Genomic DNA, 23,500 nt, shown 5'->3' on the forward strand with positions numbered 1-23,500 from the left:
AGATCAGCTGGCTTACTGCTCAAAAGCCTATCTAGAGTGGCACCATCACCACCTGGTCTTGGCTCGCTCTTCTCCTCAGAGGGCACCACTCAACTCCCCACAACAGCTCTCCCAGGGGAGAGTTTTCATGGTCTCCCCTCCAAAAATGGAGGGTACGTGTGCATCTGCCTGAGATACACGTGGCTTTTACAGTCCCATTCTAAAAAAGAGGGGTTTTCAACAGTGGGTGCAGGCTGGACTCTCTGAGGAGCATGTGTCAAAAAAAGGGCTCCCGGCTGCAACGTGCCCCTCTGAATTAGCAACTCCAGGGTAGAATCCAGGAAACCACAGCTCTGACAGGTTCCCACGGTAGCCTGATATAGCCACCTGGCCCCGGTCCAAGGACCAGCTTTTGGGAACTTGTGTATTTCTGGAGAAGTATACTGCTTGTCCTGTGACAGCACCCTGCCTGAGCTTTCAGGGCATAAAGCCGATGATGTCACCATGTCACTGCACTACTAACAACTCGTAACAGTGCTCCACAGCTCTTACTATGCAATCAAAACTCCTTTTTGGACATCCAAGGTCATGCATGATTAGCAAACTGCGGCTCGGCAAACTGTGGCTCGAGAGCTGTGATTTGCCGACCACGGCTCTAGCTACACTGGCTTCTTAATTCCTAAGACATTAAGGCCTTTACTGCCTCTGGGCTTTTGCATTTGCTGTTCCTTCTGTCTAATGCTTTACTCCTGCTTTTCACATGGCTGGCTCCTCCTTATCCTCAGGTGTCAGCTCAATGTCATCCCCTATACAGAACCTTCCTTGTCTATACTATCTCCTGGTCCTTCTTACTCACATCACCTTGTTTACTTCCTTAAAGGCACCTACCGGGCCTTCCAGTGATGATCTTGTGTGTTGTTTACTGTTTCTTTTTGCAACTAGAATGTTAAGTTCTGTGAGGGCAGGAACTGGTCTGTCGCATTCACTGCTGCACCCTGGCAAACAGCACAGGTCTGGCCAGAGTGAGCACCACTGACTCACTGAATGACTGCAGCTGGAACTCTCTTGTATCCATAAGTCCAGATGTTGTTCCCCCAGCAAAACTCACACCCAGCCTCTGGCTGCTAGGGAGTCAGGGTCCTCAGAGCCCACCTCACCTGCAACCCTGAGCATAAATAACCAGGACTTGCTGGATCTCTAACATCACGCAGAAGGCCCAGCTGCTCCTCGGGACCACTGGGAATACCCAATTCTACAGGATTTCTGTGCTAACTTTACAGGAAGTTTCAGGGACTATATTGACCACTGTGTGAAATTAATTATGCTCTCCAAGAGTGGTCCACAAGTGACTTGGATGGCCCTTGGGATTCAATGCAGCTTGTGTGTTTCCCATGGATGACATCGTAGGGGAACAGATAGTCTAGCTCTCAGCTAAGACTGATCTAAGGCTGGTGTCTCTACAACAAAGGTGACAACTCTTGGTACAGGGTGACCTAAAGCTCTGGGTCTCCCACTGCCATAAACAGACTCTAGTTAAGGCGGTGAGCCTGGGCCAGACCCAGGGTTGGTTAGGACCCCACACTGTGGTGGGTGTGACAATTCACTCTGCACGTCCGCAGGTCAGACTGTGCATGCCAGTGCGCCCTGCCCCTGCCCCAGCACCCACTCACCCAGAGGGAAGAGGCTTACCCAGGATGAACGGTCCAGCTCTCTTCGCATTATTTCCAGAAATCCCACTTCCTAGAGCCTTCGCCCTGGCCGACGTTTCCCCAGCCCCTCTGTCTGATGCTCTCCGCTTCATCCTCAGCTCTAGACAAGACAGAAAGAGCCCCTCTCACTGAGCAAGTCAGCGCATTTCCTTACGCTAACCCAGCCTCCAAGTCTCTGACTTGGGGATGCGTCACACAGCTGCTGCTGCTGCTGTCGCTGTCGCTGCCACCTCCTCCCCCTCCCAGAGGAGAACTGAAGGTTCCCGGTGACAAAGAACCAGGGATCCTTTACTTGGGATTAATTAGGGGCTTGAGAGAGTGTACTGGTTACGGAGGTGGGCAGCCAGCTTGACTCAAAAGGGCCGGTAAAATGCAGAGAGAACACTGGGCTTTGTGCAGATGCAAATTGGGTTCCCCAAGAGATCACCACAGAGAGGAGAGCTGGCTGGGAATTTACTATTCCCAAAGTAAGGCCTTCCCCCCAATTTCCTATAGCCAGTGGCCTGAGGGCTGATTCCTGGGTCCCACTCCACCCCCAATGTTCTGACCTCTGCGGTGTGGTGGGGTGTGGACCCCGGGAAAAGGTGAACATGAGGCCCCGGGGATTCTTATGCCCACAAAGTATACTGTACAGGTCACTACCAAGAATCTCCTCTCTCCAACTCCCCTTGACCCTTAAATCCTCTCAGATGGAAGAACATCCCAAAGTTGTCAATCAGGGGGTGGGGTAGGATGGCTGTTTAAGTTTGCTTTCTCTTCCTTTCTCCTATCTTCAAAATTTTCTTAAATTGCTTTTAAGAAAAATACTGTGCATTTAGGAGCCAGATAAAGAACACCAATGGAGGTCATGATCACTATGATTTGCCTGGTAATCCCTATCCCCTCCAGGGTTAAAACAAAAGGTTGACACAGGAGCTAGATGCTAGAAGATGTACACCTCTAGACACAGATTTTTAATTTGTTTCTAAAATATATTTTTTTATTGATTTCAGAAAGGAAGGGAGGGAGAAATAGAATCAATGATGAGACAGAACCTCATTGATCGGCTGCCTCCTACACACCCCATACTGGGAATTGATCTCGCAACCTGGGCATGTGCCCTGACTGGAAATCAAACTGTGACCTCCTGGTTCATAGGTCAATGCTCAATCACTGAGCCTCACTGGACGAGCTAGAATGGATTTTAAAAAAGGAGTCACTCCTTCTAGCTCTCTATAGTTAACACCTTGGGAATACAGCATCCTGGAGGTGGGGCAAGGAAACAGATGCACATAGATGAGTTCCACAGAGCGGGCAGAGGGCCACAGGGATGCCCAGGGAAGGCTGGCTGCCCAATCCCAAGGAGAGGTCTTGGCCCGAGGTAGGTGAGGAGGCTCAGGGGAAACTTCTTTGAGGAGGTGGTACTGGAATGGGCCAGGCAGAGGAACCTGGGTGAGCAAACGTACGAAGGTAAGAAATGATACATAAGCAGCCAACTCCAAGCAGTTTGTGTCACTGGAGTACACAGTGTGCAGCAGGGAGTGGAGAGAGGTGACCAGAGGAGGGGCCAGGACCACATCTAGGGGACCCGATGGCCATGTCAGGAGTGAAAACTTTAGAGGTTTAACAATCAGCCCTAAACTTCTGTAATTTCTTCCTTCATACAAAAGTAATTGGCATTCCCTGAAGAAACACTAGAAAATACAGATATGCAAAAATAAGAAAGATACCCGTGACCTCACCACCCAGATGTAATCGCTGTTAAAACAGACTTTCCTGTGTGTGTTTGTATAGGTGTGTGCTTACAATGTTTTATGGTATGTAAACACATTAAAGCTGTAAACAAACTAAAATAAAACACCATATTAACATCCCCTCATGACAATATTCTTCTGTAGCATCACTTGAAATAGCTGCACAGTCTCCTTGGTAAGAATATGTCATGATTTATTGGACCACACCCCCATTCATGGATATCTACTCTATCCATTTCTAAATATTTTTATTAACAGCCATACACCTACATCTTGGCGTACTTGTCTCTCTCCCTCAAGATAAACTCTAAGAAGTGGAATTGCAGGGTCAAAAGGGGAGCATGTTTTAAAGGTGCTTCACATATACTGCCAGGCTGCTCTCAGGGAGGCTGAGCCAATTGATATCTCATCAGCGGTGTGGGCGAGGAAGGCCCAGGACCTGCCCCAGGACTATGTCCTTATTTTAAAGACTGCCAATATGATGGGCAATAAAAAGTATATCGTTGTTTAAATTAATAATTCCTTAGTTATTCATGAGGTTGAGCTTATTTCACATGCTTACTGGTTGTATGTATTATTTTTTATGAATTTCCAGTCCATATTTTTCTATTTTTTTATTGTTGTGTATTAGTTACACTGGTTTTTAGAACCTATACATTAAGAATATAACTGGGAACAACAGGGGAGAGAGGTCAATGGGGGGGAAAAGGGGACATATGTAATACTTTAAACAATAAAGAATTTTTAAAAAGAATATAACTGGCACAGGATGTCATTTTTCTTAATCTTTTAACTTTTTAAAATGAAAAAAAAAAAAAAAGGTTAAACAGTTCTCTTTTCCTTTAGTTTGTTTTGCTATTATTCCTGGAAGGCTGTCTCTACTCTGAGAACAGGTGTGGGTCCACTAGTCAGGTTACTTTAACTCTTTACACGCTGTCATTCTGGCCCTTCTTCTAAATCCCAGGAGACTGACTCCAGCAGTGAACTGGAAGTAGGAGAGATGGCCTGATGTACTTCTAGCCCCTCCCAGGCTGGCTTCCCGTCAAGCCCGTTTGTTTCAGAGCTGTGTCACTGAGGAGCAGTCCCAGGGTTTCATTATGAGAGAAGCTGGGACCATGTAACTCAGTAGGCCCTGACCGTCCACAGATGGAGAAACCATGGCTAGGCTCCGCCTTGACTTCTGCCAAAGCTCATGCTGGAAACAGATTCAAAATCGTTCACACAAAAGCAGGGAAAAATAAAACAGCTTTTAGACTTCATAGCTGGGCACATGTGCCTAGAGCAGTGTTCCTGTTCTTTGCCTGGCTAACTTCTATGCATCCTTCTCAATTTAAGTATCACTTCCTCAGAGAAGCCTTCCTGGACAGCCCCACCACCAGTGGGTCCCAGCTAGTCTCACTTGGCTTCCTGTAATTTTCACTTGTAGCACTTTCCATATTTTATGGTTATATATTTATTTGTGTGTTTATATGCTTAATGTCTTACCCCCACCACTAGACAAAAAATTCCATAAGAAAAAAACACACCTTTGGACGCCAAGTGCCTGGCCCCGCAGATACTCCACGCTTGGCTGGATGCCTTCCCTCCAGGTGTGGGTAGTTCTCACAGGTCAGCAGCCCTGAGCTGGAGCTGCCCCTGTCCTGGTAGATAAGCTGGTTTCATGCCATAGTGGCCCTGTCCCCTTTCTAACGGAGCACTAAGCTTCCTCTCTTTCCCTGGTTCCCTGAAGAGCACCTCGGAGGCCTCATCATATCTGTATAGACGCTGCTGAGGCGCCTACGCACAGGCATGGTCTAGACTAGACAACAGTTTGCTGCGAGCAGCTGCAGCACAGACAATGAGTGGGCTCAGCTTGACCCCACCCACCCTACTCAAGATTCAACTCAAGCAAATGGCATGGGAACTGCTCCAAAATGTAGGCAGACAGAAGGATGGGAGCAGACGGGCAGGGAGAGGGAAAAGATGTTGCTGGCAGGGGAGGGGTAGCAAGGCTGCTTTCCTTCCTGAGCATCCCTTCTTGCCACGCAGAGCTGGCGGATGCAAAGGAAGCAGCATGAGGAGGGGCGTCTGGAAAAGCGGAAGCTGCTGCAGGCTCACTAATGAGGTGAGCGAAGACTGAGGGACAGACCCTCCTGCCCCTCAACCCCCACTAATGCACAGGGAGGGTGTGCCCACTTTCAAATCCTCCTGATGTGTCCCCCTTCAGAGGCACACCTGCAAATGGTACCAATGCTCCCTGGGGGCATCCTGCCTTCAAAGCGAGATCTGCAATGTGGAAGCTCTGGCTACTCTGGTCTTACAGTGGTTCTCAACCTTCCTAATGCCGTGACCCTTTAATACAGTTCCTCATGTTGTGGTGACCCCCAACCATAGAATTATTTTCATTGCTGCTTCATAACTGCAATTTTGCTACTCTTATGAATCGTAATGTAAATATCTGATATGCTATATGTTTTTTCTGATGGTCGCGACCCACAGGTTGAGAACCGCTGTCTTAGAAGGACTTGGGGCCAGGCTCCTCCAGAGACACTGGTCCTCAGGTGGGGTGAAGAGCCCTGACCTAGCCTGTCTAAGTGGTAGCCGTTTGCTGGTGCTTCCTGGGTGCACTGCTCAGCTCCCCAGGAACTTAGCAATCTTGGCTTGGAAGTCTTTGGAGCTTTAAATCTGCCAACTATTCGTGCGGTATCCTCCCACATCATGGCTGGTTCCCTTAGAACCTGGACTCAACATGAAGCTTAGGGAGGCAGCAATGGGGCTGAGGGGTGGAGGCTGGGAAGGAGGCACTGAAAGAGAACCCAGCCTGGCAGCCCTGCCTCCTGTAGGCTGCGCTTCTCAACCTGGATAGTGGGAGCTGGGGGGTCGTTTGCTTGGCCCAGCCTAGGGAGCAAATTGTGGGCCTTAGAATAAGGGCCAACTCTGTGACAGCCATCATGGCATGCCCAGAAGAGGGGAGGCCTACCCTACCCTGTCAATTTGGGGTTAAGGTCATGTCACCCCAAAGCTGCTTGGCCATATGGGCCCAGCTCTCCCAGAAGGCAATGAAGGCCAGGCCACTAGCAACACATAAGGTTCTAAGTCCCATCTAGCTGAGTCCAGGGGTGTAGTGTGACAGGGTACAGCATAGTGGGTGGGGTAGAGCCCGGCAGAACACACTATGGCAGGGCACAGTTCAACATGGTGGACATACCACCAACCCCAAAAGGAGGTGGACTAAAGAGAGAGACGGTACTAAGGCCTCCCAAGCTCAGTCTTCCTCAGCTCCAGCCAAAAGCAGCTGAAGCCTGGCCAAGGCAAGGAGACCCTCACTCACACCAGAAGCACCCCCCAGGCCTTCACACATGTGCAGACGCATGGCCCTAGGCAGGGGACACTCACATGTGCACAGAGCTAGAGCAAACCCCCACTCCCCGCAACATGAAGGGCAGCTGTGGGACCTGCTCCCATGTGTAGAAAGTTCTGCATTCAACCTCATCCTAGGCTTCTTGCTCTGGGTTCCTGGAGACACGTGTGACCTTGCAAACCAAACCGGTAAAGGCAGAGTGCGAGGGCAGTCCCTGTGACCTCGGCCCAGTGCAGCACTTGCTGTGTGTGCATGTGTGACAACAGCAGCTGGAAGCCACAATTTGTCAGCAGCCTCTTTTTGTGCTCCTGCTAGGAGCCAAAGGACTGTGCCTACACTGCAGGATCAGGCTGGGCCGAAGCCATCAATGTTAAGCCATTCCTGTCAGCAGCCCCTATCCCTACTCCCATGTTTCCTGGGTCAGTCAAAATAAAACAAACAAATCAACAAAAAGCTTCTGAGCTGTACAGGATTCTGTCCTTTGGACTGGACCTGGGGCAATGCCTGCTGAAGCAGGCCCCACACCTCTGTCCAGCCCACCTGGCACCTGGATGCACACAGAACTCCCACCCACCCCTCGCCTCAATCCTTTCTGCCACAGCAGCTCCCAGGAGGAGGCCAGAGTGAGTCTCTGCTCACAGGACACCAGGGCAGCAGAACAAAGTGGTTAGAGCAACGAGTGTTGGTCTTTTACCTGTCAAACAAAGAGAAACTCATATAGCACGTGGGGGTGAAAGGACTGGGGGCTCCAGCTGTCCTGTGGGTGGCCCCACCCTATGCCTCAGGCTAAAGGGATGGGAACTGGATAGGAACCTCTGAGTCAGAGCAAGGATTGGATGAGCCACACCTGGGTTCAAAGCCTAGCACCATCACTTAGTAGTGATGTGACCTTGACAAATGATTTGCTCTGTATCTGCAAAGTGGTGTGCAATATCTATCTTCCAAGGCTGGTCTAAGGATGGAGTGAGATAGTCCACACAACAGGCTCAGCAGAGTACCAACTGGCACATTGTAAGCATGTGATGAATTGTGCTGTTCGCTTAAAACACAGTAGCTCTGAATTTCTCCTGCCCAAAGAGAAGGGGATAGTTAGGTACTGAGTTAGGAAGGTGGGGAGCAGACGGAAGGTAACCAGATTAAAGGCTGAAGAGACCTTAAACCTGCTGTCTGCTGGCCTGAGACTACAGTCCGGGGGTCTGATGGCCAGCTTGAGTGACATGCTCAACTCAGTGTGGGGGAAAGGAGAGGCCTGGGCATTAACTGCGCTGTGGAGGAGTACAGCGCTGTGGGCAGGGCCAGGGCATTCTGTAGCAGAGGGCAGAGTACAGTTGCCTTGTGGGCCAAGGGGAGCGCCTACTCTTTTGGGCAGAGGCACACCTCATCTCATCGTCTTGTTTTGTTCATTGATCTACGGGGGAAGCAAAAGCTGGAGCACCAGCTGGCAATTATCAACTCGGGCACAGTAAGGGACTGTAGGAGGATGAGGCCATCTCAAATGGGTCCGTCATTATGATCCGGTGATGGAATTAAGACCTAGTGCCACTAGTCCAAGATCTCCTGGAGCAGGACTGGGGGAGTGGGACAGAGCACATATACTGGGCCATAAAACTTATACTATCTAAGGACATAACTTTTGTCACTTTCTGCACTTGTCAAAACGACTGAATGGTACAACTAAAAGATCTGTGAAAGTCACTATGTGTAAATAAATTAATAAAAAAGCAAGCTGCAACCTTAACCAAATGGTCAAACTTAATACCACCAATAGCAGAACAAACTGGCATCATGTTACTCCTAATATGATGCACTTAGAAAGATACACCACTTATGTTACTTTTTCTTTTTTAACTAAAAATGCATAAACCACATCTGATTATGAGCCACACCCAAACTGAAGGACATTCAACAAAACAGGCCTATATGCTTCAAAAACATGAATGTTGGGTAGGTTTTTAAAAGGCAGAAGAACTATTTGAGATTAAAGGAGACTAAAGACATATGACAAGTAAATACGATGGGTCATCCTGGGGTGGGAGTGGGGGGGGGGGCGGAATTATAAAGAATATGACTTGCGCCCTAACCCGTTTGGCTCAGTGGATAGAGCTCGGCCTGCGGACTGCAGGGTCCCAGGTTCGATTCCGGTCAAGGGCATGTACTTTGGTTGCGGGCACATCCCCTGTAAGGGGTGTGCAGGAAGCAGCTGATCAATGTTTCTCTCTCATCGATGTTTCTAACTCTCTATCCTTCTCCCTTCCTCTCTGTAAAAAATCAATAAAATATATTTTAAAAAAAAAAAAAAAGAATATGACTTGGAAGCCCAAGGTTGTGGGTTTGATCCCGGGTCAGGACACATATAAAAATCAACCAATGAATGCATAAATAAGTAAGTAGAACAACAAACTGACTTTTCTCTCTCTCTCTCTGATTTTTAAAAAGTTAAAAAAAGAATATGACTGGGCAACTGGAGAAATTTGAATATGAACTGTGTATTAGATAATAGTATTGTGTCAATGTTAAATTTTCTCAATTTGAAAATTGTATTGTGGAATAGTACAGGACGTAGAAGATTGTCTTTGTTTTTTAGGCGATAGATGCTAGTGTATGGGGGTGAAGGGTCATGATGTAATTTCCTTTCATTTCAGGTGCCTGGAGACAGAGGAGAAAGTGAACCTGCTGAAAAAGCTCCCCAGACCCTGGAGGAATATGCTGTCCAGATTCACAGGTTCAAAGGGATTTCTGGTGGGTACACAGCCCACAGTGGCAGAACTTGGAATCTCATACTTGTTGGGCAGAGCCAGCCTGGCATGAACAGAAGTTCTGTCTTGACTGTTCCCCTTCCTTCCCCACCCCAAACACTGCTAAAGGGATGGGGATGGGGGTGGGGAGATGCCTTTGTGCAATCTCCAGGTCTGCCACCTGGTGGCGTCTTTCTGCAGCTCATCTTCAAAGGGTTTCTCTTGGCACCAGGATGGGGCACTGCTCCCCAGGATGCAGGAATGACTCCACTAGAAGACCCCACCTCAGCTGCCTATGTAATTGGGGCTGGACAAACAGATTCCAGCAGCTGCACTTGATCCCCTGCTTGGGGACTGGGGCTGTAGTATCTGTCTGTCTCTGCTGTGGGGGGTCTTCCAATACTCCCGTGGTCTTCAGGAAGAAACAAATTCCTCAGTGAGCCTGGCTAGACCCAGGCTACCTCTCCAGTGTCACTGCCCTTTTATGCCTCCTACATCCAGCCACACTAAATGACACAATTCCTTGATTGTGCAATGAACAGGTTTGCCTGCCCTCCCCTTTCTGTCTGACTTGTCTTTCTCCCTTAGTCCTCACTTGCCACTTTCTGCACTAAGTCCTCAACTCCAGCTCTCAGGGCACCTGAGCATACCTGTCCCCTCCTGCTGTGCTGTACCACTGGCTTACCTTCCTGAATGCCCCTACCCCAGGTTGTGTGCAACCCTTTGGGAGCAACCCCAATTCATCTCTGCTTCTCTGCACCTCACCCAGTGCCTGGAAAACTGCTGAATGAGAAAACGAAGGGTGCAGAACTGTTTGTTGTACACCCAGAAGGCACTAAAGCCCATATGGGGCGGGGGACAGAGCTTGAGATCACCCAACTAGAAGCCAGGAGTTGGAGTGGGACCCAGAAGTATGGATGGTCTACCAGCTCATGGCAGGAGACAGAATCCAGGATCAGAGAGATGGGGTGTGGGGGATGACATAGTGGTAGGTGACTGGGCTGCAGTGATGCTGGGAAGAGTCTGTCCAGGAAAAGTCTCGTGTCAGAAATGTCTGGGTGCCTGAGGCAAGGCTTCCTAGGCTGGCTGATGGCCAGAGGCTGTGCTTAGACAGTGCTTGCTGCTGGAGAGCAGCCTCCACTGAGGAATGAAGCCCATTCACGGCATGCCTGCAGCTTGGGCCCACCCCTCACAGGCAGGACAGACAAGGCCCCTTTTTGCTGAATTCAGCTAAAAGATCTGTTTCCCGCAGTAAGACGTGGAGCGTGAGAGTGACAGCCTGGCCTGCCCCTCCCACCAGGGACAGTCCTCCTGGCCACTCCAGGTTTGAAGTGTGAAGGTTCTTCTGCTGGTCAGAAAAATTCCTACCACTCTTACTTTCCCCAGAAAAGAGAACTTCTGGCCCAGCTTTGTGTTTAGCTGGCTGTATTGCAATGAATGATGAGACTTGAGGTGAGCAGGGTGAAACCTGAATACAAGATCCAACTAAGATGATCTGTGGATCCATGCTTTATAGAGCAGACCCTTCCACACGAGAGGGAAAACAGTTCCCTCGAAAACTTCCTGGGCTCCTTTCTGGATGGTGAATTTTGGGCTCAGGACCTACTGGGAAGCCCACACCTGACATTAACTAACTTTGTACAAGGCTTTATAATTTACAATGCACTTTCAGACACACTATTGTAACTAACTGGAATATAGCCTATATAATAAAAGGCTAATATGCAAATCGACCAAACGAAGGAATGACTGGTCACTATGATGCGCACTGACCACCAGGGGGAAGATGCTCAATACAGGAGCTGCCTCCTGGTGGTCAGTGCGCCAGAAGCTGGGCTCATGGCTGGCGAGCGCAGTGGCAGTGGTGGGAGCCTCTCCTGCCTCCGTGGCAGCGCTAAGGATGTCCGACTGTGAGAGGGTGCAGGCTGGGCTGAGGGACAACAACCCCCCCCCGCCCCGCACAAATTTCGTGCACTGGGCCTCTAGTGTTCTAGAAAAAGAAACTGAAGCTCCGAAATACTGAGAGACCTGCTTAGTCTCCTGCCTAGTTGTTGAAAGAGCTCACCTATGTGAACACAGGTTTTCCAACTCTGAATCCCACATATTTCTACTTGACCACACTGCTTCCTTAGCTGCTTTCTCCACCTGATGTCTGCTGTGGTTCTAGCATGCCAACCAGAGAGGACAGCACCCTCTGGACTTTCTTACAAGCAATCATTCTCCTGGAATCAGGGAGCTGCCAAGCCAGAAAGCATCAGGTGAGCAGGGAGAGAGGGGTCATGCTTGCCCTGGAGGAGGTGCATTTCAGGGCCCCCCTGGAGAAAAGGGCTGAGTCCAAGGCGGGGTTACTAACACATCCTCCCACCAGACAACAGGGCAGTGTCCTACACCCCTCCCTGACTCACACACTCTGGGAGTCACCCTCACCGCACCTCAATATTCACGCATAGGTGCTTCTACCAGCGCCACCATCTTCCCTACAGGCCTATTCTCCGTCTACAAAGCCAACCCAGGGAACCAAGAGGAATTCGCAGAACCAAGTGTTTCAGATGAAGGACCAGTCACTCACATGCCAGATGGGAGAGCAAGGTCAATTTTGGGGTCAGGTAGGCCTGGTTTCAAATTTCAGTTTGCCTCATTCACTTGCTTTGTGACCCTGAAATAGTCACCAATCCTCTGTGAGAGTCACCTCCACTACGTGGGCCTCAGTTTCCTCATCTCTAAAGTGGGATGACTGAAGGATCAGACAGGATGTTGCGGCTGGTGGTCTCGAGGGCTATGTTGGATGAAAGGTGAGCATTCCCTGTTCCATGCTGAGCAGCCTTCCTGGTGACAAGTCTCTCCAAGCAAATACCTTTTAAACTATCATTTAATGGGCGTCTATTGCTTGCCAAGAACTGTTCTTAGTGTTCCTGAGATTTTCTTCAATTCTCACAACTTTATGAGGGAAAGATTTCCCCCTTTCACTGCTGACGAGTCAAAGCCCAGAGATCCTGGCCCAGCTCACCTGCCTGGAGGAGGCTGCCTGCGGCCTGTTCGCTACTCCTGCTAGCTTCCTGGAAGGGGGCTCTGTCTGAGGGCTTTTCCTTTGAGTTTGAGTGACAGCCATCTCTGAAGCAGGCATGAACCTTTTCCCAGGCAGCCTGAAGGCCATAAGCAATCTCCCCAGGAAGCCCCTGGAAGCCATTTGCTTCTGCGCTCGGGATGGATGCTGGGGGTGGGGAGGCGGATTAGTAATCCCTAGGCTTCAGCCAGGACTCCCTGATGACAAAGATTCATGCCTGTGCTGTCATCTTCACTGTTCCAAAACAGTGTGATGATTTTGTTCCTTTTTAAAATGCAGGATATGTATAGCTCCAATTTGTCAAGAATATATAACATCACATCATTCTTCAATGCAGTGCTTCACTGCCTCGGGGTACGGAGTGCGCTGCTGCGTTCAACCAGAGTTCCCTCTTGTTGCTCAGGGTGAACCCCACCCCCTGAAGCCCTGCTCTTGGGCCTGGGGGTGAGTACCTGCAGCAGCCAGAGAGGAAGTGACTCAGCCAGTGGGAAGTGGGAGGGGCAGTCAGAAAGAGGGCTCTGTGCCCAGCTGCTCCCCCTCAGTCCTCGGTCACTGCCTTTCCTCATAGGACTACAGCATGCTGAGTTCAGCAGTCCTGGGGGCTTGCCGGGGCCTGAAGGCCCCGCCGCTCATAGGAAGCCCAGTGGCTGCTGCTCACGGTCCAGCTCTAGTCTCCTCCAGGAGGCAAGATTATACAAACAAGGAGACTCCATAATCAGTGATGTCCGTCTTTACCCCACTGCCCCGAGGAAGTCCTCACTGGGCTCCTCTGTGATTTCCATGAAGGCTGGGGGGACAGACTGGAGGCTAAAGGCCCCTGCCCAGGAGAACGTGTCTCAGAGTGATTCTGGGAGAAAAGGCTCCAGGGCTGTGCACACAGAGGTGGACCCGTAGACCCCTCTGGGGAAAAGATAAACAGCATAAGAAACCAGTTCCTGCATATGGGTCACAGGACCTCACCAGCAGCCACTCAAAAAGCCACCAGAGCAGAATCCAGGGCAGCATCACCAGCCCTGCCACCAGCTCACCCCGCCCAAGGGCCTCCGGAAGCAGCTGATGTGACAACAAATAATCCGTCACTGTGAGTGGGTGTCAGAGGAGGAAGGAACAGACTTAATAGCTCTTTCTGAGCTGTGCTGCCCTGGTATCTCCCTCTAGAGAAGCAGCCTGGGGAAACGGCGAAGAGCCCTGCCTTGGGAGACATTCCTGGCGGCCTCTTGGCTCTGCAGGGGAGGGGGACTTCTGCCATGAGCAGTGATGGCAGACTGGGTCACTGAGAGCCCTCCCCAGCATGCCAGCCTTCCTACAACTAGGGGACCCTGGCATGAACAGATGACAGGGAGGTCCCTCAACTCAAACCATCACTTATTACTTCGTGCAGTGACTCAGCCCAGCAAGAAGGCCTGCCACAGGGTCCCATGTGGACTTCAGGTTCTTGCCACTCACAGTGGTCCAAATCAGGCAAGAGAATGTAGCAAGCGACTAAAGGAGGGCTGGCTGAGTCTGAGGGCCACCTCTGTGTCCACTGTGTGACCTGGACACGTTTTCTCTGCTCCTCAGTTTCCCACCTAGTGAGAGAGACAGTGATGCTTCACACAGGTTCCCTGAGGACTGCTGGGAGCCAGAGTGTGGGAGGCACTTGACAAATGCTAAGTTTCCTTCTACCCCAGATTTCCAGAGCGACATACGGGAGAGCCCAGGCCTGGCCTAGGTGCAACGATTCTCTCTCTTTCTACTGTTTTTAATAGCAGAAATCACTACAGTCATCCGGTGAGAAAGGCAATTAGGACTGGGGCCAGCAAACTGCCTTTCCTTAACTGCCTCTATCAAAAATTAAATTCAATTAAACTCCACAATTTTGACAATGAACAACACAGTTCACTTTCTGCGGTTTTACTGAATGCTGCTGGCTGTGGCTGCTTGGAGGGCAAGATTACAGAGGCAGACGGCAGGCCTGGCCATCAGAATGCCCCTCAGTGGGCCGTTCAGAGGGGTGGGCCAACACGAGGGCCTCACCTGCTCTGCCTCTGGGAGGCCAGCCATGGCCAATCCCGAGGGCCACAAGCCTCCATGGACAGACACTGGCAAGCAAACGCTCCTTGTGTGTCTGCTCACCTGTGTCTCTCGAGAGGGTGAGCTCCTGGAGGCCGGGCCTGGGGCCTTGTCCTCCTGAGAACCCTGCACAGGCCCAATAGGTGCGCAGAAGACACGCATGAAATAACAGCCAACAAAGTAAAAGAAAATGCACAGCCTGGGGCCCAGCACTGCCAGTTCTAGGGATTTATCCTACAAATATACTCACACCAATTCACAAAGATTAATTGCTCCAGGGTCTTCATGTGTAGCAGTAAAAAAAATCACAAAAGACAAAACCACGCACACACACATACACCCCTCAGACAGGTTCACCAAGAAGGGACTGGTTCACTACATCATGTTCCATCCAGACAATGGAATACTACACAGTCTTTAAGACTAAAGCCACACCTGCTGATAAAGATGTCTATGACACACTACATTTTTAAAAAGCAAAACACAGAACAATTTGTATAATACAGTCCCATTTGATTTAAAAAAAAAGATTATATACACCTCTGAATATACCTAGGAAATTTCTAGAAGAAACTTAACAATAGATACTTCCATGCAGTGCAACTAGGGGCTTGAAGAGAGGAGGGAGAGTGTTATTTTATATGCTTCCATAACTATTCTACCATAGACTATTATAATAATAATTTTTAAAACTCTAAAAATTTTCTGAATCCATTAAAATTGTTAAGAGCAGTAATGGAATCGGGGGAGGCTGGGCCTCCAAGAAGGCACACAGAGGGAGTATGTATGGTACAAGAACACGAGTGTGAGAGTAAGTGCCCTAAATGTACAGGTCTGTGTGCTGACCCCAGGCTACATCAGGAGAGTGGGGAGTGGAAGGAACAAAATCACCCCTGCTGGTAACACTTAAGCTCTCCCAGGTAACTTGCAAACACAAGGAACTTCCTGCTTGCCACCTGGTACCCAAAAGGGCTGGGAGGGCCACCAAACGGTTTAAACAGGAGACCTGGAAGCTGGCTCATGACACGGCTTTTGGGACAGTTACAGACCTGCCAGCAAAGAGCTCATCTGGGCCTCTCACTAGAGCTAGCTCCTGGGTGCTGACTGCAGGCCAGACACAAGCTGAACCTGCTATAGACAGTAACACTCGTGTCTACCTTAGCAGCAAGAAGTATTATGTCCATTTTATAGAGGAGGAAACTGGGGCTGGAGATAGGAAGTGACTTGTTCAAGGTCACTCAACTGGCAAGTGGCAGAACTGCTGGTTGACATGGCTGAAAGTCTCCTAACCCACTACTCAAAGGGCTGTGGCGGGGGGGGGGGGGGGGGGGCAGGTGGAATTGTCTCCAGGCAATGGCAGTTTCCAGTTTCTGACAAAGAAGGGATTCCTTCAGCTTTGTCAAGGTCCCTTCCAGCTCCACGGCTCTATGAATCCAAGGTTCCATGTGGTTGGCTCCCTGGGGCCAGGGTCTGGCTAGGATGGAGGAATGGGATGGCATGAGTTCCAGAGTCACACAAGTGTGGGCTGGCTCTTCCTTGCTGGCTGTGTAACAGTGTAGAGGTTATTAAAGCCCTTTGAGCCTGGGGGTTGTCCTCTGTAAGAGAAATAACTCCTTCTTCCTTAAATGTGAGAAGAATTCAGTATGTATTGCAGAGTACTTAGCCAAGGACCTGGAAGATGTGGGGATCCTTCCTTTTTGGCTGTTTTCCTTTGTTCCTTCAGGAGAGACCACCTTGAGAGCGGAGTCAGAACAGAACACACCCTGTGGAACTTGCCCCAAACACAGTAATGCCAGGAGCTCCTTATCAACTGCAAAACGGAGCAGGACTCTTGCCCCCAGAGTTGGCAGATGCCAGCAGTGGGGTTCCAAAAGTCCCACGGAATTCTGGGCTACAGCAGTCCAAAGGTCTCCCAAGGGGATGAACCCGAGCCTCTTCCCAAAGCACCTGCTGTTCCCTGATCACATCTCAAACCAGCTCTGCCCTGAACCCAAAGACAAATGAGGGCACACCAGTCCTGTCCTTGACACTTCCCATGGCAACGTCCAGGCACTTTCTCTTCCATCTGGTACCTGGGGTCAGGGACTCCCTAAAGGCTAGAGATCCTCTAACTTTTTTGCCAAGAAGACAGCAGTGTATCAACATATTTAGAGGGGACAGCTTCATTCTGAATGACAAGAGACCTCAGTTTTGCTACCTTTATGCCTTCCGACAATTAGAGTTTCTCTGGATCATCAGGCCTGTATACTGCTATATTAGGGAGCCTAGACTCACACCCAGGACAGACAGCCATTAGCTCAAAGAGAATGACTAGCACTGGGCTGTAGCCCCCTTAGGAAGGAGGACCTCAACCCCAGAAGTTTACTTTTGCTTGCTGGGGGAAAAGCAGGTTGCTTCAGCTTATTAAAAGGGGCCCAGGGAGCATTTTCTCAACCCATTGAGATTTTGCTTCCTGCAATCATTGTCATTTTGGCTCAAATAAATTCTAAAAATCCTTAAAAAATGGGGTGGGGGGGCTAGAAATTCTATTAATAGTCTATACATATATAAAAGCCTAAGCAACCAGCCAACCAGATGACCACCCAGTAGCTATGATGCACACTGACCACCAGGGGGCAGACGCTCAATGCAGGAGCAGAAACCACAGGCATGGAAACATGGAACAGACTGATGAATCTCAGAGGGAAGGGAGGCATAGGGGAGGGCGGGAAAAGATTAACCAAAGATCTTATATGCATACTAGAGATTCGGTGCACAGATTCATGCATCGGTGAGGTCCCTTGGCCTGGCCTGCGGGGATCGGGCCCAAACCGGCTCTCCGACATCCCCCGAGGGAGTCCCGGATTGTAAGACCTCTTTGAAGTAGCAACTCCTCTTCTAGAATTTATTCTGCAGATATCTAAGCTGGGCAAGGTCACATGTATACAGTCACTTCAGCTTTGTTTGGAGAGCAAAAGACAGAAAATAACCTAAGTACATCAGTAGAGAGCCTGCTGAATAAATGACACACAGATGAAGACACAATGTAGCCTCAAATGATCCAGACGTGCATGTACCAAAGTGGCACCATTTTTAACATAGTAAGCAAATCAAAGCAAGCAATAGCATCCTTTCTCCTTTGGGGGATATTGATTACAAATCCCAGAGGATATGCGGTGCTCCTGTGGGCCGGGTGACCTCCAAAGCCACAGTTTCACCTGGGCAGGTGGAGGAGAAAGATGTGCTCCTATTCAGGCCACTTTCTTTTCCATGCCACAAGTGCAAGGAGAAATTCTGTGGAGAGCTCCGCAATTCCAAAGGGCCTGTCTGAAGCCTTGCAGACCAGCACATCCTTCTCCAGAGCCCAATCCCATTCAGGTCTAGCTCTACACTCCCCTAGAGCTCAGGGAGATAAGGGCACTTCCCTTCTGGCTGAGTGAGTCCCAGGCAGCCTCTGGCTGACACCTCTCCTTCCTGAGAAGAGGAACTGAGTCTGCTGACCCAGCCTCTGGAGTAAATGCAATCTCAGGGTCTCTTTCTGGATCAGATCTCCAGGGAGCTGGGAAAGCCATCCTTCCCTGGGGGTAGCTGCTGTGCAAGACCTCATCAGTCGGTCCTTTGCTGAATTGTGTGGATGGCGTCAGACTGAAGGTCCATTTGAAGGCAGAAGAAATTATGGGAGCTTTTTAGACTCAGCCACTTGAGTTTCTGAAACATTGAAGAGTTAACCTCCCCAGGCAAATCGGCATGGAGGGAAGGGGAAAGAAGGGAAGCTGCCCTTCTCTCAGGCACTGACTCACGCCAAACCAGAGGGAAGCCTGGCCCAAAGCCAGACAGGGTGCCACAGGCTTCACAACTGATCCTGTCCCGTGAGAGTGTGCGCAGGGCTTACTGAATAGAGCTGGCGGGTTTCACTGGTCATTGTCTTCTCCTAGCCATCCTATCTCTACAGTATTATTCACTCTGTCACCCAAGCCAGGAACCTCTGAGTCACCTGCCACCATTGCTCCTCCCTTAATCATCACTTCCAAACACTCCCAGAGTCTAGCTGATTTCCCCCAAACAGCCCTGTTCTCTGTCCTTCCTTCCATCCCAACCGCCTCTGCCCTGATCCAGCCCCCCACTAATCCTTGCTTTGAATATTGCAACAGCCTCTTACGGGGACTCCAGACTTGCTTTCTCCCCAATCCATTCTCTACCCACAGCCAGAAGGCTCTTGGGAAGATGCAAGTCTAATGTTTCCTCCACTTAAAGCATCCCATCACCAAAAGAATACTTAGTTCAAGCAGTTTAGCCCTGGTGCCTACTCCGCCAGCATGTCCTACAGCCAGGTGCCTTCACACCCTGTGCTTGAACCTCTGTGGTTCCTAAAGTGCACACACACCAGCACACAGCCAGGCCTGTGCCCTGCTGCTCCCCTGCTTGGAGTGCTTCATGCGCCCTCAGAAAACTCAGCTCACCCTTCAAGATCCCGTTTAAGCTCTAAGGACTCTCCAAAGTTCTCCCCAATCTCCTCATCTTCCCGGGGAATCAGTCTTTCCTCTGGGTTCCCACTATATGCTGCACAGACTTCTGTGAGAGACTTGCCAAGCTCTATGCAAGTGTTAATTGGTTAGGAGCTTGCCCTGTCCCTGCTGCTACCGCTCTGCTCTCCTTCTGCCCCCATCACCCCTCCACCCTATACCTAGCACATCCTCAGCAACACATGGGAGCTTGTGTGTGTGGAACCCGAGAGCTGGATTTGGAGTCATCACACACAGCAATATGTTTCCTGCTGACACTAATTCAGACACCAGACTAGGTCACTAATAGGGACACACATGGAAGAAATTCTAATACTTTTTCTCAGCATTCCTATTTTTATTTTAAAAAATGGTTCTTTTAAAGAGCCAAGCTGAATCATTCGAATGGCTCTTATACGGACTGGGTAACCCCACCCCCACCCCCACCCCCAGATTTTCTGTTCAGAAAGAATACAATAAAACTGATTTTGTGATGCCTTAGGACACTTCTGACAGCTCATTGAGACAGTACTAGTTGCCACTAATTGCATTGACTAGTTCGTGGAAGTTCTTTTCTGCAGCCGTAACAACAGCTAACACTCAGTGTGTGTTAAACGCTCAACCTGCCACATCTTACTAACCCTCACCACTGCCCTGCTAGGGAGGGGCTCTGACTGTCCCTATTTCACAGATGAGAAAGCCAGGCATGGAGAGAATAAGTAACCCTCTAGTGACTGGCCGGGCTGGAATTAGAACCCAGAGATGACTGCAGAGCCAAGTAGGCTCTTCACCACTACAAACTGCTGCCTTCCCCAAACGTCAAATTCAAGGCACAATGGAGCAAATGCAGGACCCCTACAACTGGCCTTCTGAGAGGGCAGCTCACCTCTCCAGCTGCTCAAGCAATCTGCAATCCCAGGAAGAGAGGGACACATGTACCAGGCACTTCTGTAAAGCAGAGCAGTCCAGGGCAGTGAAGGGAGCTTGTCACCTGCCACTGGTAGCACAGAGTGCTTTCTCAGCAAAGACCTACCACCCCAGCACCACGTCTCCACTCTTAGAGGCCTGCAATGGCCTCTGAAGAGGTCTCCAGTCCTTTAGTCTCTCCTCTTCCTCTTCTGTTGGGACTCAAGGGAGACAGTTCTAAAACTAGATCCAATTATGATACTCTTTTGCTTAAAACCTTCTCACAGGCTCCCCATGGCCCTTGGCACAAAGTCCCAAATTGTTGATGTGGTGTTCTCTTGTCAACCTATACTGCTTTACCTTGCACCATGTTGACTTTCATGCCACCATATGGAACAGTCTGAGGTTTCTGGAATAAACGATGAGTGTACTTGTCTCTCTCTAAGTAGAACACCTTGCTTCTTCACTCTCACCTGGCTAGGACATCCCATCCGTAAGCTCCCACTTAGTCACTTCGGCCAAACCTTCCCAAGACCCTCCCCCTACCCAGGCTGAGCTAGCAGGTTCCTCTGCTGGGTTCCCACAAGCCTCTTGTTCCTGCTGCTACTAGCTTTTTCATACCACACTTCAACTACCTGTCTATAGGGCAGTCTCCTTTACCAGATCATAGGCTTCTTCAAATAAGAAATAATAGCTAACATTTACTGAACTCTTATTATGTGGTAGACAGTGGTTCTATGTGTTTTACATGTGTTAACTTTTTAAATCTTCCTAACAACTCTATGTTATCACCTGTTTTAGAGATGAGAACAACCGAGGCACAGAGAGGTTAAACAAACATGCCCAAGGTCGCACAGCTAGAAAGCTTCGGAGCCAGAATTTGAATTCAGGAAATCTGACTCCAAAGCCATCTCTTAAAAAAAAAAAATAAAAAATTATTTATTGATTTTTTTTTTGAGAGAGAGAGAGAGAGGAAAAAAGAGAGAGAGGGAGAGATTTGTTGTCCTACTTATTTATTCAATCCTTGGTTGCTCCTTATATGTACCTGACTGGAGTTTGAACCCCAACCTTGGCATATAATGAGGACACTCTAATCAACTGAGCTACCTGGCCAGGGCTTCCAAAGCCCACTTTTAACCACTATAATATAGGTTACTTGCCTCTCCAGGCAAGCTTACTGTTGTTGTCTTGTGGGGAATGAATGAATGAATGAATGAATGAATGAGGGCTATCTCCAGACTGTCTAGATCTAACCCACAAACAGCTGGCACGGCAGGGCCGTCAAAGCGCTGAAGCAGCTCACAAGCACTGTTTACAAACAGTTACATATTCTGCTCTTCCTTATCTCATGAAAGCTAAGCCAAGAGGGAAAGGAGCCCAGCCCAGAGTGACTACCCTCTTCCCCGCTGCGCTCAAAACCGAGCAAAGCCAACCGGTTTCCTCCCGTGACTTAAAACAGAGCAAAGTCTATCCTGCCACAGAAGGCGGCTGTCATCTCTTCCTTCCGCCAACAAACCGGCATCAAACCTACGGAGTGGGGGTGCGCAGAGAAACCCAACGCCCCACCTACTGGCTGGAAGGTGAGGCCAAGTGGCGTGGGAATGGGCGGGCCTGACCCAGCAAGACAGGTGAAAGAGTGACCACAGCACTCTCCTTGAAAAAGGCCGACCAAAACACAGCACTAGCGAGCAGGTAGCTCTGACCCGCACCTGGACGCCCCCGGGAAGCGAAAATTCCCCAGCAGTGATGGTGCCCGTGCCACGGGTGAGGGCTCCCGGAGGAAGCCCGGCTGGCTCACCCTGGGGACTCGTTCTAACTTTCAAGTCACTCTCGGATCAGGAGCGAAGCATGGAGAGGCAGAGGGATCTCTTGGGGAAAACCTGGCTGGTTCAAACGCCGGTGCCTTCACTTACGGGCGGAGTGACTCTGGGCAAGGCTGGCAGTGCCCACCTCCCAGGCTTCCGCAGCACTAGGGTCCCCGAGGCCCCCGGCCCCGGCGCGCAGCAGCTCCCGCCCCCGCCGCCCGGGAACCGCAGACCCCAGCAGAAGAGGGGGCATTCTCTGTTGCCATTTCTGTCACAGCCAGACGGCCTCGGGCTGTCACCACAGTCCCATCACCTCAGCCGCCGAGGCCCGCCCAGAAAACCCGCACCCTCCGCCCGGCTCCCCGCTCCCGGACCCCCGCCCTCACCTTCCCCCGCTGCTCAGCGCTGCTCGCCCATAGTCCGTAGCCCAGAGCCGGGACTGCTCGGAGCTCCGTCTCGGGGGGCCGGGCCGGGGCCGGGCCGGGGGCGTGGGACCCGCTCACCGCCGCCTCCCAGCGCAGCAGCCCGAGCCGCCGCCGCCGCCGCCGCCTCGCTCCATGGCTGCGGCGCCGCCACCTGACAACGGAAGTGACGCACAGCCCCCTCCTACCGGCCCTAGCCGCAGCCCCGCCCCCTCTCCGGGCCCCGCCCCTCGGCCGTGTCTTCGGCCTCACGGCGTTGGGATTGGGTACTATCATGACGATGGGCGGAAGCCTTCAGGCAAGAGGCCAGATTCCAAATGCGGATTGGTTCGGGGTGGGGTCCGGGACGAGACCTGTGAAACGATTGGAGGCTGAGATGCTAAAGGGGCGGTACTTACCGCTTATCTAAGTCTGCGTAGAGGCTGGGCCTGAGGCACCGCCCCCTCCCCGACTCCACCGCACCTCGCGTGCCAGGTTTGGAGAAGTCTCCAGTAGTTGGCCAGCTGTAGTGTATTTATCAGAAAAATGGTTCTTCCTAGAACCCCATTTCTCGGTTTCTGGAGTTCTGTGCGGAGAACGCTGCGGTTAGATTCAATAAATGACAGGAATTCCTGTCGTAGCCCTCACAATTCCTTTTCCTCCGGGCCCCTCGCTTTTGTTGACGCCCCGCTTCCACCTGAAGATCCCTGAAGCCTTGACCAGGAAGGTTTACAGTGAACAGTTCTATTAATGATTCTAGTCATCTAACCTCAGCCCCTCCTGTTGCAGTTTCGGTCCCTTTCTCCACCTCCTCCAGCAACCACGCCCTCCATGAATCAGCTTCTTACACCAGCAGATGAGCCCTTTAAAGGGATTGATTGCATCAGGCTGGTGACTCACTGGGGCCCTCTGAGAGCCTGGCTTCCCTCCCCTGGCATGCAGAAGCAACTAAAAGGGCTCAGTGGCAGCAGCACCCGCGACCATGGCCGTCACTTCTTTGTTTCAGAGGATGTGCGCTGGGGTGCTTGCTGCATATGACTGCCTGATTCCTGGGTGTCTTGCCAGCTGTCCCTTGGGTCACTCTGCATCCATGTGTGGGCACACGTGTCCAAACCTGTGTGCACTGCTGGGTTTTACTAGGGCAGGTGGCCAGGCACTTACCTGTATGTGCATTTGTCATCTCTATACAGGCAGTGCCAGGACATGAGAGTTGGTGTATGAATCTGACTGCCTCCTCCTGTGTCTATCTGAATGTCTGGTGTTCACTGAGCTGATGGGGCTGAATAACAACAGTC

At 50.6% G+C, this 23,500-nt stretch overlaps 1 protein-coding gene and 1 long non-coding RNA gene across 8 annotated transcripts in view; one reads left to right on the plus strand and one right to left on the minus strand.

Annotated features, from left to right (window-relative positions):
- The window catches only part of STK40 (serine/threonine kinase 40), a 38,806-nt gene extending 16,423 nt beyond the window's left edge, over positions 1–22,383 (minus strand). For 4 of the 7 annotated variants that reach the window (XR_004973803.1, XR_004973802.1, XM_036347209.1 and 1 more), the window contains exon 1: positions 1,669–1,788. Coding sequence is in view for 4 of the 7 variants with exons in the window: in XM_036347209.1 (XP_036203102.1) it covers positions 1,669–1,780 (112 nt within the window). In the remaining 3 variants the exon portion in view is untranslated. Of the gene's footprint in view, positions 1–1,668; positions 1,789–4,947; positions 5,062–22,190 lie in introns of those variants that run through there. The other 3 variants (XM_036347210.1, XM_036347211.1, XM_036347212.1) reach the window with 3 other exon arrangements.
- Positions 11,467–22,160, plus strand: LOC118675068. Its single transcript, XR_004973804.1, has 3 exons — positions 11,467–11,754; positions 11,947–12,288; positions 21,355–22,160. It is a non-coding gene; the product is annotated as an uncharacterized LOC118675068 (long non-coding RNA).
- Positions 22,384–23,500: the final 1,117 nt, after the last annotated feature.

This window comes from Myotis myotis, unplaced genomic scaffold (assembly GCF_014108235.1).
Source record: "Myotis myotis isolate mMyoMyo1 unplaced genomic scaffold, mMyoMyo1.p scaffold_m19_p_2, whole genome shotgun sequence".
In the NCBI taxonomy this organism is placed as follows: Eukaryota; Metazoa; Chordata; class Mammalia; order Chiroptera; family Vespertilionidae; genus Myotis; species Myotis myotis.